This window comes from Plectrocnemia conspersa, unplaced genomic scaffold, assembly GCF_051122295.1.
Source record: "Plectrocnemia conspersa isolate PC_06_02 unplaced genomic scaffold, ASM5112229v1 ptg000001l, whole genome shotgun sequence".
NCBI classification, from domain to species: Eukaryota; Metazoa; Arthropoda; class Insecta; order Trichoptera; family Polycentropodidae; genus Plectrocnemia; species Plectrocnemia conspersa.
In genome coordinates, this window is record NW_028277165.1 from 24501786 (window position 1) to 24520119 (window position 18334).

General features: G+C 30.5%; 1 protein-coding gene across 6 annotated transcripts in view; it reads right to left on the reverse strand.

Moving 5' to 3' along the window:
• The window catches only part of LOC148239323 (diacylglycerol kinase theta), a 53723-nt gene extending 35618 nt beyond the window's left edge, over positions 1-18105 (reverse strand). For 5 of the 6 annotated variants that reach the window (XM_088188479.1, XM_088188519.1, XM_088188487.1 and 2 more), the window contains exon 1: positions 17716-18001. In XM_088188479.1, coding sequence (XP_088044605.1) covers positions 17716-17854 — 139 coding nt within the window. In that variant the 5' untranslated portion in view covers positions 17855-18001. Of the gene's footprint in view, positions 1-17715 lie in introns of all 6 variants that reach the window. The other variant, XM_088188503.1, reaches the window with a different exon arrangement.
• Between the last annotated feature and the right edge of the window lie 229 nt (positions 18106-18334).

Genomic DNA, 18334 nt, shown 5'->3' on the forward strand with positions numbered 1-18334 from the left:
CGATAAATTTTCCTAATCCCACGGATGAATAATTAAATTTTCTAATAATGAGCTACTTCAGCTTTGTATAAAAATGTTTAAAATAAAAACCACTGGTTGATAACGCACAAAATCGATCACATCGTATATATAGCGTTATAGTCTGAGGTTGTATGGCAGCAGCAGCGGTAGGAATCATGTTCATGAGCAAAGGCCACATTATTAGTACTACCTAAAACTGTAATGTAATTGATTTTTTAGAAATGATTTGGCGACTATTCTATTTAAACAACAGATCGCTCCTTGCCTCACTTAGCGTTGATGTACGGGTGGACGGTTTTCGATTAACCTGTACAGTGACCAAATTATGGTATATGTTTTAAACAAGAAAGTTGCCTAACTCAATTGAAAATGCAAAGTTAAGCTGCGAAAAAAAGCTGTAATTAAAGCTCAATATATATTACAAATTAAGTATTACATGTAAAATATGATGCTTTATCATTCACCTTACACTTACATATTCTTCTACCCAGTATTACTTTTTAAAATAAATATATTAAAAAAATGCATAGGTATGCAGAACCATAAATATAATATAATAATGGACAACCGTACCTCGAGAACAACAAGTCAATACTACCCTGTGTACTTTCACATACTGGTACCGCCATTCAGGGCGATCGATCAATTACAGGGCAGAAATTAAGGAGCACGCGGTGATCACGCATTGCGCTAATTGTTAAAAATAAATAGACTGGACTGTTTTTAAATCAGTAAATACTTGTTTATTCTATTTGAATGAATGCTATATTGAAGATGTATGCAGTAATTACGAGATATATTCCTAGTGATTGTATAATACAATATATAAAGAAATCGCTATGTTTTTTATTTTCATAATATACCATCATTATAATATAAAGTTGAGAAAACATGATAATATTAAACCGATTAAGCTATAAATATAACATTTATTTTAAAAATGAGGGTAGAGTAGATTCGTGGCTATATTCGCATTTGGATGATTATCCAATTTGCCAATTGGGAAACGACGTCACCGGGTATGGGAGAGCCGATTGAGTGAGTTCGTCCGGGGCTAGGACCCCGAAGGTAGCGCGGGTGGAGCACCAATGACCTAGTTGTGAGGATATTCATTGATCAAGTACTTGAGCTGTGCCACCACCGCCCGGTTTGCCTCCGCTCCTCTGACGTCAGAGGATGCGTTTCATCATTCAAATAAATAGTGGCCGAAAGTGTGGTACCGGTTCCTCTAACGCGAGCTATATTAGGAGCCGCGGGAATTATTTTCGAAAACAAATATTTACACGGGGCCATTTTAAATATTTACTACTACAACTACGCGAGATACACGCGGGTGTAGGTCTATGACACCTTTGTATGTTATATCCATGGGGTTATGACATAATACAGGATATATATCGCTCGAAAACTGTGTGGGGGGTGTCAATTAAGAACTGCGTTCATGCGGAAAATAGTATAAGCGCCCTCAAACCAGTGGTCGAAGAACTTTTCGCTTGCTGCGACAAAATATATCTGTGTTCAGCGATACTAACTAATAAGCATATTATATTCATAAAGTGATATTTCAATCAACCAGCAAGATAAACCTTAGTTCGAATCCCATATGAATAATAGTGTTGAGAGATTGGAATTTAATGATTATTAAATAATTAAAACTCTGGTCAAACATCGCAGACAAGATTTTATATAATATCATGAAAAATAATATAAATAAAATCAAGCTGACATCATTGATTGTAAGCTGTAATAGTAGTGAATGATTATTAAGCTTTTTATAATTAATTAAATTGATTTACAGACTTTGATTTCAGTCTGGTGTCCCATTACTTGCTTAGTAGTTGTTGATTGTGTTTACCTGGTCAAAAAGCTTCCATTAAAAAGCAACGGAAGATTTATAATAAATAAATAAAATAAATTTCCTTTAAGAAAACGTCAAGATATAAATAACGCGGGGTGAAAATTTGGATTTTTTAATCAATAAACTGCTATTTTCGCTAAAAAAATAAGCTTAAAATTACAATTTATATTTTGTCCTATAGCACAATATTTTTGATGTCACACTTAATAGCTTACTCATAAATTTTATATGAAGAAAACTGTAATAAGAAACACTAAGAGATAATTTTTAGTATTTTATGTCAAATTAAAGGTAATTGAATATCCTAACAATTACTGGTTTAGGCACTATTTATGAATTTATTAATGACTTGAAATAAATTTTTGGAAAATTAAAAAAAAAAGTTTCATGGGCATTGTAGTACATACGTAACTTAATTTTATAATTTTTACTATTATTTTTAAATATGACATATATGATCCATTCATTGATTATTTTCACTTCGGAGTCATTTCTACAAAGGATGTGGACAGGCAATAAAATTTGAAACTTGATCTTGTTTTTATGAGAAAGAACTTGAGATTTATAACGGAAAAATATCAACCGATGTTAAAACACCACTAATATTTTCACGTCCCGTTTTTATAAACGTGAATCCAGAGTCAGGATTATAAAAACTTGAAAATTTCACGGTATTTCTGCTTGTGAAATCCTAGGAAATTTTCTGAGGACCTACTAATCGGACTTTAACATTGAATGAAGAAACCAGTACTAAGAAAAATATTTGTGTAATTCACAGTATAATCAAATTTTTTTCTTAAATTTTGCTAAAAATAAATTAAAATCGTCGATAAATTCACCAACAGTGCCTAAACTTATAATCTGATTGAAAAGTGTTGTATAGACAGTCGATAGGAAATTGAATAACCTTTAATTTAATATAAAATACTTTACAATTGATTAAATAATAAATATTTGCAATTAAGTATTTTTTTTTCATAATGAAAAATACGGAAAAAACTGTTCCGCTTTTTTAATGTTTGACTTCATTTGCAGATTCAGCGCGTAATTTTACATAAGAAATGACAAATTTGTAAGCTAGTGTAATCATTCGGCATTTTATAAAAATTAAAACTTATATTTTTTGAGCTGAAATTTTAATTTTCACCCCATTTGGGGTATTTTAGGACGTATACCCAATATGTTAGCTGTTTTTGAAAGCATAGACAGAAAATATCATATATAACTCCAATCGACTGGAGTCTCTAATAACAGGTGAATGGCTTCTTAAGGACGTGGGTGGCGCTTTTCCTTTTCCGACGCTGACAATTTATAAAGCGAACGGAAACAATTATTAGAGATAAATATTTTTATTACACAATATTGCAATAATTAATATAATAAACACAGATCCGGTGGAACAATAGTTAGTGAAGCAATAAATATATTTTTAATGGGTTTCAAGTTGGCTAACTTCATTCATTAATTATTAATAGTATTCGATCATTTTACAAATACGTAGGATTAGATAAATAATTATTATAAAAACCCTTGATTCATTTATACTACTTTTAGTTGATTTTTCAACATAATAATACTACAAACTATCCATATAATTTGATACAGATATGAAAAATGTATATACAGAGTAACTTTTAACCACTGATATCTTGTGAATTGTTAATGAAATATAATTTTAATTCAAGTCGTTTGATTAATAGAAGTATCACGCGAACTTTCGATACCATGAAAAAAATCAATGGAAAGATATTGAAATACATTTTCTTTTAATGATTTTTAAATGGACCATCCAGTAAATCTTTAGATGTTGAATGTGCGCATTTATAACAATTTATAATGATTTGTTAAAACTTTATGTCGTGCATAAAATCCAAGTGAAATATTAATAAGTTACGCACACACACAAACATCCCTGATACGTGCGTATGTATTAAGGGTGGCGTACGTGCATAGTACGGGTCTCTATCTGCGGGTGATTCCCGCTGTGCTCGGTGCCCCAAAAATATAGGCTAACGATATTTGAGTCGGTGTCGGCAATGACGTCACGGGGACGGAAGGCTGCTGCGGGAACTGCCACCACACCCTCAAACCACCCCGGATCTGCACTTCCCCTACCCTCAACGGCAGCGCCCGTACAATGAACGGCCCCTGCGGTCACCATGCGATGCTTTTCTAGTGAAACTCATATCATACATAGCAAGTAAATGAATATGAACTGTTTATATATATGCAGCGACTTATGTTTAATTTTTAATGAAGCAACGATAAGAGTTGTTATGAAAAATTTTGGTATATCAAAGATATAGCTGTTAAAACACAAACATGTGTAAAGCAATTAGACTACAATTTACTATGTAATTTATGGTTCAAAATATTAAGGGCGAACTCAACGTGTCATAAGCAATACAGCAAAAAATCTATTACAGAATAGGTCTATAAAAGCTTATATTTTCTAAAATGTAGGTAAAAGCTATTGAACAATATCTTAGAAATAGCCAATATATTTATGACATAACCCAAAATGTTTTTGGTGAAATAGTATTTGATGTAAATTAATTAATGGCAAAACAAGCGTTTTCTCAACCTGAAGTAATTTTTCATAATAAATAACAAACACTAATGTCAAAGTATATTTATGGTAAGAACGTCTTGTCATAAATTACTTATTTGACTCAGAATGTAAATTAAAAAATATTTTTTTATAGTGAAAACTTTGAATTTACGAAAAAAATTATTGATAAAAATTGTGTATCAGATTATGGATATAATTGAGTTATTGACTAAGAAGAGAAAAAAGAGTTTCGAAAGATTAAAGCGATAGTCCCACGATGAATCATGGCTACCCTCTGAAAGTCTTCACGCTTTGTTGAGCTTAATGACGATGGCAACGAGAGGGCGCAGATTCTTTGCGTCTCTCATCCCTTTGACCTTTTATACAATAACGATTTGCAGTTTTCAATTAGTTGTTGGATGTCGACATTGCAATATGTAGACGTACACATATTATATAATATCTAAATATTTTGCTATACATGAATCATAATTATGTATGTGTACGTATACCTACTATATAAGTACATACATACATTCCGAGATCGATTCCAATATTGCAAAGCGTTCAGCACAACGGAGAAAGTTTAGTTACGTGAAAAATAATAGAAAAAACATGGTATTATTCAAACGAAAGATTAGAGGGCTTAACTTTCGGCGAAGCCATTTTTATTGGTTTGTTTGTTACCTTTCCTTATTTATTAGTATAGTTTCTTAATTAAATGGAGATGAAGTTTGCATGGTTTATGTGTACATATTTTCCGCAGCCCAGTACTGATTTTCAGGAAAAATTACAAAAAAATATAATGATAAACGCTATTTGTACATACACGATGAATGCTCTACTCGTGACATTGCGACATAAAATTATCACGAGAAAAGCATGCATCTACCAAGTCAATTCGTGTCATTGCGATTTATTTACTGTCAAAACGAAGGCAAGACAAATTTGAAATTAAAACAGCTTATATGCCAAATGTATTTAAATGCGCTAAGTCTGAATCGCCTTAATTACATTTCAATGCCTTTAAGCAGGGACGTCATTTTGAGAATAACGCAGGTGAGGACATTTACTTCCACTTGAATTTAATTTATAAAATATTTATTTATAAAAATTAAAAAAAAAGACCACTAAAGTTATATTTTTACTTCTGATATCCAAATTCATTTTCACCAGTAGATATATATTTCTACTAGCGCTAAATTCTATGCTGCTCTATAATTTCTATGAACTGAATTTGATAGTTGTAAAACGCTCATTTGCTGTTCAAACCAAATCTAACCTAACGAAAGATTAAAAAATATTGAAACCGAATTTTGGTCAATAGGAGGGCGCAAAAACAATTATTATTTCTCAGAAGTCAAAAATGATCATAAAGAGCGATAAAATCGTATTGGCGACGTCGCAATCGTTACCGAGCGTTTCCACAGCGACGGCGACGGCACGATTTTATTGCTTTTGACGTGGATTTTTGACTTTTGAGAAGGGATAATTGTTTTTTACGCTGACTATTGGTCAAAATTCGGTGTAGATGTGTTTTATTCGATTTTCACTTAATGTAAGTCCTAATAATATTATAAAAAGTCTTAAAATGAACGCTAGATAAACAAGCGTTTCCACTGCGACGGCACGATTTTATTTCTTTTGACATGAACCCTTGAATTCAGCCATAAATGAAATACTATTAACCTTAATGAAATGAAATATTAAAAAACAACCACTAACTGACTTTTGCCCCCCTTTCTGGAAAAAGCTGAAGCAACGTCTCTGGCTTAAATTCTAAATTTACCAACCCTATTAATATGAATCTTAATGCGATTGATAAATTGATTTTTTTAGAACGGTTAAAGAAAAGAGGCATAATTAAATCATTTAAACTTCATTTTTAGTTATCCAATGCCAATAAATCAAAAAAAGACGCAACGTTTTATTCAAAAAATTTCAAACAATGTCACTAAAAAAATCTAAAATTGCTAACCAATAAGAATTAGAGAACGCTTAAAATCATTTCGTATAGCTAGCGGATGATATTTGAAAATAACCTTTGTTTATTTAAGCTTTCTTTTTCTATGTTGAACTGGGGTTCTAAAATCGCCGTTCTTATTACTGTTTAAAACTGAAAAATATATTCCAATAACATTTTTGAATATATAGATAATAATTTTTCATTTATTAAAAATATATTGCATTGAAATTTAATGGTATATTTTTAATGTTAGAATAGAAAAGGGTTGAAAAATATTATTTTAGCTTTAAATACATTATAAAGCTCTTTTATGCACATTTTGGTTAGCTACTATTATATTCTTTGTTCTGTGGTTACCATACAGTTTTTTTAGTGTTGATATACTATTTTTTTAGATAAATAATTAATTAAAATACATTAAAAACTACAATGTAGTTATTTTGATTTACCATAAATATTAAATATCAAAATGCCTGTAGTTAATTAGAATTAATATACATAAATGTGTTGATAATATAGGGAGGGGGGAGCAATATTCTTTGCCTGGGGCGCTAAATAAGCTAGAGTCGGCTCTGTCAATTATTTGGTATCATATTTTGAATTAAATTTTTTTTTATTATCGATTTTTACATCGTATTGCTCGTTTTTGAAGTGATCTATTGAATTGCGTTCAACTAAAATATTTTTTTTTAAATATATGTGTTGGCCTAAAAATATTGTAGTAAGATTATACGTAATTTATAAGGAGATGGAGGCTGTGCGTTTAATTTCCACAGCATAAGTGATTTTATAATAAAAATTGCGCTATCCTAAGCTGCAATATGACGTCTGAAAATATAAAGCTATATTATAAAATGGTTTTATTACTTCTTTAGTTAAAAAATACTGATTATTTGTTGTTAAGAAATTTACTAAAGAAGTATATATTAAAAAATCATCAATTCAGAATATAATTATACAAAGATTGTAAGATATTCAAAGCTACGTATTCTGATTTAAATCAAGAAGTATATAAATAAGTTTTTAAAATAACTGTTGTTGTATTGTATCAGTATTATTTGTTTAACAATCACTCCTCTTTCACAGTTAAACAGATTTAGATGAATACAGTATTGATACATATATAGAACACAGTGACGTCATTTGATACTTGGATATTTCAGACATATTACATTAAATAGATCACTTCTTAAATAAAAAACATTTTTTTAGCAAAATTGTTTGGTGTAAAATATTTTTACTAATTAGGACTAATATCAAACATTCTATACCAAAAAAAAAAAATAAACTTCTATGTTATCACAGTTAAATTTCTGAATATGCGCAAACTATTCGTCTTCCTACTACTAAAATAAACAGTCGACGCCGCGTTAAGATAACGCTTTATTCAGAAATAGCACAACAGCATGTCCGCTTACCGATTTTGATACTTCTGACACATTTCATTTTTACTTCCCGCATACGATATGTATTGGTACAAAAACTAGTCAGGTATCATGTAGTGACCACGTTTTGAATTCGCAAAAACTATAAAGCCGATTTTAGCAAAACTCAGCAATCGAGTTTATAGTGATTCAACTTTTTTGTATATATGTTTGAATTTAAAAATAGTGGTATTACTAAATAATTTAATTATATTATGTGTAACGTCAAAGTCAATTTCAGACATGTTATTCGTTCTTTAAAACATTAATTCGTGTATATATGTATAATAAATATAAGATTAGTCTTTATATATTTTAAAAATCATTTACTTCGAATGCAGACGTATTACAAAAAAAGGTTATATCATGTGATTTGCATTTATTTATGAATTTGGCTATTTTAATGTCGCCACTTACTGGTTTTATCCAAATAAGTCCAATAGTTATTTTCAATCTTAGCCAAATTTAGATATGTTTAAGTAAAAAAATCTTAGAATACCATTTTTAATGGAATCATTTATTTTAGAAATCTAGTGATTAAAATCAGATATATCATATTATTACAGTCGCGTACTGAAGGTTTATTGTATTAGAAAATGCACATATAGGTATATGATTTAATATATGCTCAAGTTGGTATATATGAAATATGCATGTACAAAGTGTCATTATATTGATTGTAACATTAAACGGTGGATTGGAAACAAAATACTGAATTCCAGGAATTCATCGCGGGAACAATTAAAATGCATTATGCTATAAATATAATTTTACTGTATTATAAACGCTTTTATAATAAACTTTTTAAGTATCACTGTAGGAAAAGTAAAGTAGCTGAAACAAATGGTTTTAATAGCAATAGCTGAAAGTTCATTTTACTCAGTTGACAAAAAAAACGAACGAAGATGAAACTACCAGTTGCCCTATTATGCTGTTGAAGAATTTCGATTCATTATAACAGTGCAATGAAATGAGATCGGTTGTGAAGTAACGAACACATTTCAGGGCTATAACCTGACAGGCGTAAGCCTAATGCGTTACAATGGGTTAAATCTGTACCAACAAGTTTATTTAACCACCAGACTTTTCAGGCTGATAATCAATGTAATTATGTATAATTAATTATAAACTATCATGTGTAATATAATGTATAATCAATAGATGTCACTTTGTATTTATAAAGATGGAGCATTTTTATAAATAAAAAATCGAGTTTGTTGCCGTGGCTCGAACCCACGGCCTCTGGGTTACCATTCTGATATTTTACCATGACAATATATAGGTATGCTAGACTAGATAAATAAATTAAGATACACGGTGATAGCCATAGTATAATACAGTTAAGGGCAAATCGGTCATTCATAGGTATACGTGCAATTGTTTACAAAATGGATTTACAATGTATGCATGTATTCAAACACGTGCTTTATGATGACCTCACCAGGAAGCGGATTCTTGGTGAAACTGTTCATCGTTTTGCTGTACACTGACCCAGTTGACGGTGAGATGGAACATAAGCGTCGACGATTTTAACCAGAGATGCAAAAGTCGGAAATTCGCTAAGAGACAATATTGTCAAATTGTAACCATCCTATCGAATGAATATTAATACAGCAAAAATATTTAGTAGTATCATCTTCTGTAATACTATTCTAAAGTCTTACTGATATGACGTTTTTACTGAGCGGTTTGAAGCAAATTTTTGAACCAACGCGTTTTTTTATGACCGGAAGTTTGTTGGTGATATTTTTCATAAAACTTTATATTTAATCCTCTGCTATCACAAAATGACTGGATTTAAGGGCGTCAATTAGTCTGGAAACTACTGCCACACTTAATTTAGAAATACGATTAGTATATCATTTAGGTACATGTTTCAGATATATATGAATATTAAGAGATTTAAATACATATAGGAACAACTATATGCTTATGTTAAAGTTGTAATAGAGAGTCGTTTCAGGGACAATCTTAAGTGCCTATGACATGTGAAAGATACTGTCTGAAAATATATGGAATTGTTTTTGAAGTCATTCCACAATTGCTAAAAATAACATTTGATAAAAAATATGGTTGGTTGAAAGGTTCTCAAATTTAAAATTAAAATGAAAACATCAAACAATTGTTCCGTTGACTTGAGAGATGAATGTTTTTCTCATTGTAAATTTTAAGTTGCTGAAAAATATATTCAAGGATATAAAAAATAGAAAAAAAAGCACTATAGCTAGTTTTACTATAATAATTAAAATCTGTTAATTTTTCGATACGTTTACGATTTTTTCGCACAGTTTTCACGGTCGCAAATCCAATTAGACATGTGTGCACGATCGCAAATCCGCACACATATCGTGTTCCGGATACAATTAGCATTCCGTTAAGCCTACACTACACAAATACAAATTATCGGTTCGGCACTCGCGATAACATGGTATATCGGCAAGCTTTCAAAGCTCTATGGTTTAATTTTGCAAAATTATTTTCACGAAAGATTGACGGCAAATAACTCACGGACAAGAGCTTTCGGCGCCGCCAATAAAACGTAGAGTTCGCTACTGCTGAAAGATCATAATATCACAGAGCTACAGATCTTCAAATATGAATTACAATTACAAGTATTTCTTTTACTAATACTTGATCTGTAGAATTTAGTCCATTGCTTGGGATATTTTTATAGTATTCCGAAGTAAAATTACAGTTTAACATGAAACATTTATACTTCAATAACGGGTTAATAAATAAAATATCTATAAATTTCGTACTGAGATTTATCTTCAACTTTATAATAAATTTACTATTTATATTGTATAAAAAAATACACACTACAGAGAAGTCTAGTCTGTAAGAAAATATTTTATTATTTAGTAAAACAGTATTGTAGCTAAAATGGCTTCGGCTTTTCTTGCCACCAGAAGCCCCCCAAAAATATTGAAATTATTTTTACAAAAACTATGCAGAAAATAATTACATTATTAACGCCCTCTCTTTCAGTCTATATATGATACCTACTGTATAAGTTTTTTTAAATCTATTAAATACAGTTTGTATAAAGAAATGTCTATATAGTGAAAGTGTCACTGATGAGCTTTTAATATATATTAGATGTAAAAAAAATATTGCGCGTGCTGCGGTGTGAGACGGTGCATGGAAGTGGAATCGTGGATATAGTCGATTCCGTGGTTTATTGAAACAGCCGGTTATTTGGGACAGAAACCAAGTAAGAGACACAGTATCTGAGACACCATTCCGTTGAATTAGGACCGTAAATTTAAGTAATGAAGAGGTTTTACAAGCTCCAATTGTTAATTATCCAGATTTTTTGACAATGCATGACCATTCAGCATGTTACAATGATCGTTAAGACTGTGTGGATACAATTGTTGAAGTCGTTAATTCAAAGCATAAAACAGTAAGCGAAGACGACGACAGTGATGTGACTAAACAGGATGAAAAAAATGTATCACCGAATTACAGCGTTATTTGTACAATTGCAATTCTAAAAAATACATTATAGGGGAGGGGGAGGTTCAGGTGATAAGTGAAGCCAGAAAAATGAATGTCATTTAGTTAAATACTATGAATATTAAAAAAATCGAAATATTAAAAAAAGCTGAAATCACGTCCCTATTTCTAATCCAGAAATTATCGGGTTATCCATCAAAGAGAATTTTTATCATTGCTTATTTAATGCAAAGTATAAATGCAACAGCAAATGTGTATTTTTCAGTGAAGTTATATTTTCACTAGTGAAGTCAAAATACATTCTCACCAGTCGATATATATTTCTACAAGCAAAAATATAATTTTAAATGATAGGCGCTAGTGAAATTATATGCTGCACAAAAATGTATATGAAACTTAATTGCAGTTGTGAAACCTAAGTTCTAAAAAGAATTATAGGTCAAGCCTAAAATACAAACTAATGTTTTTTTTAAAATCTGATAGTTATCCTATAGGATAACTATCAGATTTAAAAAAAAGATAGAGTTTTGATATAAGAAAAGGATAGAGTTTTGATATAAGAAAATCGGTCAGTGTATTCAAACCGAATTTTGGTCAATAGGGGTGCGCAAAATCAATTATCACTTCTCAGAAGTAAAAAATTCACGTCAAAAGCAATTTAAAATTTTAGTCGGTTTTATTTAATTTGAAGTTATGGTCGATTTTTTATTTTAAAAGATTAATTATTGCCAGGTTCAGCATTTCAGCTTTTTCAAAGTTAGCCAGTTAGTGGTCGTTTTTTTTTTAAATATTTCGTTTTTTGTAATATCAAATACATTGTTACATGTGCCATTATTGAAAGTTTCAAGCATAAAACGATACCATTATCATCAGCTAATACAATTCTTATCGAATTAAGGAGTAGTTGGTCCAATTTTTAGGAACTGCTCAATCGTAACCAAAATAATTGGCAATTAGCTTCATAAAGGGTTCTAAACTAGATAACGAACGACTTAAGTCATCTAGTGTTTGGATGACTTGAGCCGCGGTTAATATTGATACATGGCACATAGGAGATTAATCATTGTTCTAGTTATTTTAAGAAAATTTAATTAAAAAAGGTATAGTTCCGATTTGACCACTCGACGTTAAACCAAAATTACATTTTCCCAACTGAGAAGTAAGTAATTTATCGAAAATGTATTTCTGCATGACCTAAATATAATACTAAAAGCTTATCGATTTGAATATTTATTCTATAAAAGTTTGTCTAATTTATTATTTTTGATTTTCTTGTTGTGCAGCTAAGTGAAGTTTGTGAGAATAAGATTCACAATTTTTGTTGAAAAATATTAAGACTTCTAAATTATTTGGTTATGAACCCGAATTTTATAGCTACGCCACTGCTGCTAGAGAGAAATTAGTTGAGTTGAAATAGCCCCGCTGTTTATATATAAGCGAGAGATTTAAAAATAAATCCGATCTTGGACTATATATAAATATATATGTAGATATAGGAACGATTGTTGATATTATCGACGTTGCGTGGATGGAGCCCTTTAGATAGAAATCAGTTGTGGTTATTTTAGCACCTCGTTATTATAATATTTGCAACGAAATTGAAATAATTTACTTGAATTTAAAACTACTGCCTAAATCAGTTTTTCATACCAGAAAATTGATTTAGGCAGTAGTTTCTTTTTGACGAATTTTTTTACCTTTATGAGTTGTTATATTAAAACCTTAAAAGATATAAACAATACTCTTAGGGAAAAAATAGGCAGTAAATATTTTAATCCCGAAATCCGGTTATTTTTTAATCTTGAAATACTGCGATAAAGTTGTGTATTTTTATGTGCATTATACAAAAACGATAAAAAGTAATACGTATATTTTCATACGTATGTTTTTTAAAAACTAAAAAAGAAATCAATAATGATTTTATGTCAAATTTATGTAAAAATTGTATAAATGAACTTAATATAGCTTTTTATGTGTGGGTTGTAAATTATACTTAGGGTTATTAGCTTTGCCATATTTTTAAAAATTGATTATATTACTGGAAATTAATATTAAAGGAGACATTTCTATAAATATCATTGTTATAACTTATGTAAGTAGGAAAATGATTTTTGCGCTTAAGAAAACTGTCTAATAAAAAACTTTTTTTATTTATTATAGTTTTAACTTTAAAATTCAAAATTTGACTTTAAAATAAGAGTTAAGATGTGTATTCTGTTATAAACGAATGATTTAATTCCAGTAGGGTGTAAAATGCACCCCACGCGAATAACGACGGATAAAAAAAACATTTTTGGGAATTAAATTGTAATTATACTTCCTCCGCGTTTTTAAGGTTACAGTCTTTACATTTAATTATATGTTACAATAAAAAATGTCAAATTGTTCCATTTCGATATTCTAAATTGGTTAATGAACTGAATATTTTAACAGGCCTGAATTAGTTCTAAGATTGCATTTTTTAAATATGTTTTAATACTATATAGATAAGGACGTATAGAATTGTAAAAATATAGTACTTTACGCATTCTTATTTTTTAATCAGTTTAGGCGATTTACAGATTAGGTTAATTTCATTAGTATTTAATAATAATGCCTGTATTATTTCCATTAAGGGTGTTACATTTAAAGTTTATTATTTATTTAGCTAATATAGCTAATTTTTACACTTAACATACGTATAATAATACACAACATAAACTATAAATAGGTAAGTGCATTCAAAGCTTAGGTTTTTTATGCAAAATTGAAGTGGGGTTGAAAAAACGACGACGAAAAAAATCTCGTAAATAGCTAAATAAATAACTGTGATTTATTCTAAAAAAATCTTAACATCTTAATGTCTACTATAATTGGGTAAATGTATTCAAAAAAATAATTAATAAGAAAAGTATAAGAGTATTGGTGAAAAACGAAGAATAATTATGATACTTGTGCCCTTTTCATTTCAAGTGAAATTAGTTAAATGATCTACATCTAAGATTGACAGTAGTTTACGAAACAGTTCCTACTTTACGTACTTTGGCGCATTACAGGTATTGCCTTTGTTTTTTCGGTATTTTAATGCCTTTTATATATTTTTAGGATGGTTAGGTTTTTTCACAATAAATGTTTTCAATTTGCCTAGTACCGAATAAAGATTCTCACAATAATCTTATCAGATTCTTATATAATATTTATTTTATAAAAATGGCATCCGATAACAGGAAAATAGTTTTTTTTTTATTGAGAAAAAATGGGTAATGAAAGTTCAATAATGTTATATAGATATAATTATATGTTATATAAATAAAATACAGCAAGATCTTTTTTAAATTCGCTTCAAAATGACAAAACAATCAGATAAGTGATCTATCATCTTTATGGATATCAAAAACTAAAATGGGTTTCAAAATTGTACACGAAGAAGTGATATAAATGATGCTGCGATTTGCAACAGTTTATGTGCGAACAATAGTTACTCAGCACAGTTTGTTATTCATGAAATTTATATCAGAGTACAGAAATCAGTTAATCTCCGAAGACTATACAGATAGTATGTATCAGTAATTTTATTTGTTGATAGTCGGTAATTTAATTTAATGATCAGTATTTTTTTTAAAAATGACTCGGTAGCGTCGTAATTATTAAAGGCAAGTATTTTGAACATACATTTTTGGCAAATTATCGCGTTAATTCAAATTTTGTTTTATCTATTTTAAGATTAAAAAAAAATACTTTGTGCAAAATCGAAGTGGAGTTAAAAAAACGATATTTTTTCAAAAATTCAAATTTTTCAAAAAATAATTTCGAAATAAATTGAATAAGTATCAGCGATTTAAAAAAAAATCGCAACTTCTATTTGAATATTTGATTGCAACTGTTTTAGCATCTATCAAAAAATTGTTTAAAATATGTGTCTTTATTAATTAATAAATATTATAACGTAAAAATAAGCGAATTAAATATCTATATAATAAATTTGGATCTTAATTACTATTATAAATACATTAACATAAAAGGCCTGATTTTTTTTATTTCGGTAAAAAAAATAATTTAACGATCAGTAGCTTTATTAAATGGTCAGTTTTCAATTTTGTTTTATATATTAAATTTGTCAAGTTTTAAATTAAATAGATAATTATATTTTTATCGAATTTTACCATTTTAAAGGATAATAAATATATGCTTTGCGAGAAATTTAATAAAATATTTGAATACGCAAATCGCATATAATCCTTCAAATAAAAAATGTAAGTAAAAGGGAATAAGAAAAAAATTGGTATTTCCGCTATCATAATCGGTGCTTTACTCAAATATGGTCAGTAACTTTTTGACAAATAGTTCATAATTACTAGCTGACCATTCATTAATAATATAATATTACTGACATTATTTAAAAGTTACTAACAATTTATTAAAAAAACCTAACCAATTATTTTGTTGCCTTTCCAAACGGCTTTGACAATTTTTTAAATCCTAAAAGTTTTGTTTTTATTTTGATTTTTTTGTATTTTAATTAATCAAGTTGATTTAAAATACATCAAAAAAGCTTTAAAAACTTGAAAAAAATAAAATTGCTTTAAAAACGTTCGCGAAACTTACCAGACATTTTCCTTAAAATGTACCAGTTTTACGCGCTGTGCTAGTTAGTTGAAAAAAACATTTCTTATTCTATTTATATTTTTAGGACAGAATTTTTGAAACGTGAAAATTTCTGGTTTAGAATTGCAAAAGTTGGCCAGGCAGTGGTCGTTTTTTTTAGTATTTCGATTTCATTAAAATTTTTAACATTTCATTAATTTAAATGCATTTTTCTGGACAAATGCTTCAACCTGCTCCCAAATGACGTCCTTGATTATTGCACAATTTACATAAAATAAAAGTTTTTCTTTATGATTTTGAAGGGGAGGGGGAGGGGTATTAAAGTGAATTACAGATTTAACATGTTTTATTTGAAAAAAAAACATATTCCAAGTTAAACTGTTTGAGGGAAGTTTTATCGTGCTATTCATAGATACCTTACTCACCGTTACAAATTAGTCGAGGCATATTAATATAAAGTACGTTATTAATTTAAATTTTAACTGGAACAAAGGCTGCTAATATGAAAAATAAGAAGTAAATCGGGCACTTAGTTGAATCAGAGACATTAAGCGTGTTTTTTCCTGTGCTACGCTCTACGCAGACTCGAGTGATCTCGACAAGTTATATTGTAGAAGTACCCCTGTAGCATTTATCGATACAAACAAGCTTATGGCTTTTAGGCAAACAAGATATGTATTTAGAAGTACTTTTTGCAGATATCACTAAAATTAGGAAAAGCAGATAAAGCTATACGCAAAAACTGCTGTGATTCTGTATTTATAGCTTTGATACTTATCAATATATGTGTGAAAATAAGTTTATGAAACTTAGGGCTTGTTCAATTTTTAGTGATTTTTTTCAAGGGAGTTTTAGTGATTTTTTTCAAAATCTTGCTTATATGTTTGATATTGTATTATTCGCAGATATTTTAGCGACCGCTTCAATTTATAGGAGTACCCCTATAGTACATATACAAAAATACATGTTTATGGCACTTTCTTTATTTTAAGTGAAGCTAGAGCAGCTCATATAAAAATATAAAAAAAACAGGAGGTAAATCGAGCACTTATAAAAAAGGCATTAGTGCGTTTTTTCTTGAGCTACGCTCTACTGCTACGCAGACTCGAGCGATCCCGCCAAGTTATGGAAGTACCCCTGTAGCATTTTATCTACATATGTATAGACAAAAACAAGTTTATGCCATATAGTGCTTGATTCATGTTAAATGATACCAGCTAATGCATAACAACTAATGCCGTATTTCTGGTAGATCAGGAAAAAAATCAGAAAAAGTAGTCTGTGCTATTTGAAATTGTGTTATGTCCTGATTCTATATTTTTTATCTTTAGTGCTCACAGATCTGTGTGAAAGTAAATTTATGGCACTTAGGACCTGCTTTATTTCAAGCGAAATTACATCTAACGACATGCCTATATGTTTTTCCTTGTGCTATTCGTATATACCCTAGCGGCCGCATCAATTTATAGTAGTACCCCTTTAGTACATATCTAGATATATAATACATATAAAAAATACATAATTATGGCACTCAGTACTTTTTTTTATTTTAGGCGAATTTTTATAATTTGATTGCACTTAGTGCCTCTTTTTCTATTAAAGCTAAAAAATGGAGTTACACCCAACGCCGTTTCAATTGATAATTGAATAAAAAATATTATTTATATGAAAGGATTCCCTCGTGCTGCGTTCTATGTAGATATTGATAGCATTTAAAGGAAATTTAGTCGAGGGCACTTAGCGCCTGGTTTATTGTAAGCGATGGACTCGGGATACGCCATTTTAATTCGCTACGCATATTTTGGAAGAAGGGTGGAGGGGGTGCGTATAAAATGAAGAAAAAGGGTCGCACCTTCGCAGCTGTACCCCTGGCCGATGAGCCCCCAGAGCAGGTCCGAGCAGTGGTGGCAGTAGGTGGGCTTGTGGAAGGTCTTCTTGGCGAAGCAGTGTCCGCGCGCGGCCAGCTCGTCGGCGGAGGGCGCGACCGCCATGGCTGTGGCATATCAGAGGGCGGGCATGGCGGTGTGTCGGTGCACGGCGTCGCGCGTACGGGGGCAGTGGCCAGTGGCCAGCCAGCCAGCCGCTAGCCAGCCGCCAGCCGCGCCCGCTGCCGGCGCCGACTGCGGCCCGCGCCTCCGAAACGCGCCGAGCGTATGCGCACGAGGCCCGCGCACCTGCGCGCGCAGCCCCAAGGTCGACGCGCGCGCCCGATTACCGCGCCGAGGCGGACGCTTTTCCGATCGACCCTAGGGATGCGCCGAAGCGCCGCCGCTTTTGTAACCGGGAAAGCTCTCGCTACCGAGAGAGCTTTCCGACACTATTTGTTATATCTCTTTCGTTAATTAAATTTTATTTAATAATATTTGTAAGTGGCGTTTAATCGAGCTTATTAAATCACGTATCGTGCCACGCATAATTTTGAAAAAAGAGCTATTGAGCTTTTTTGCAAATTACAAATTTTGTTGTATATG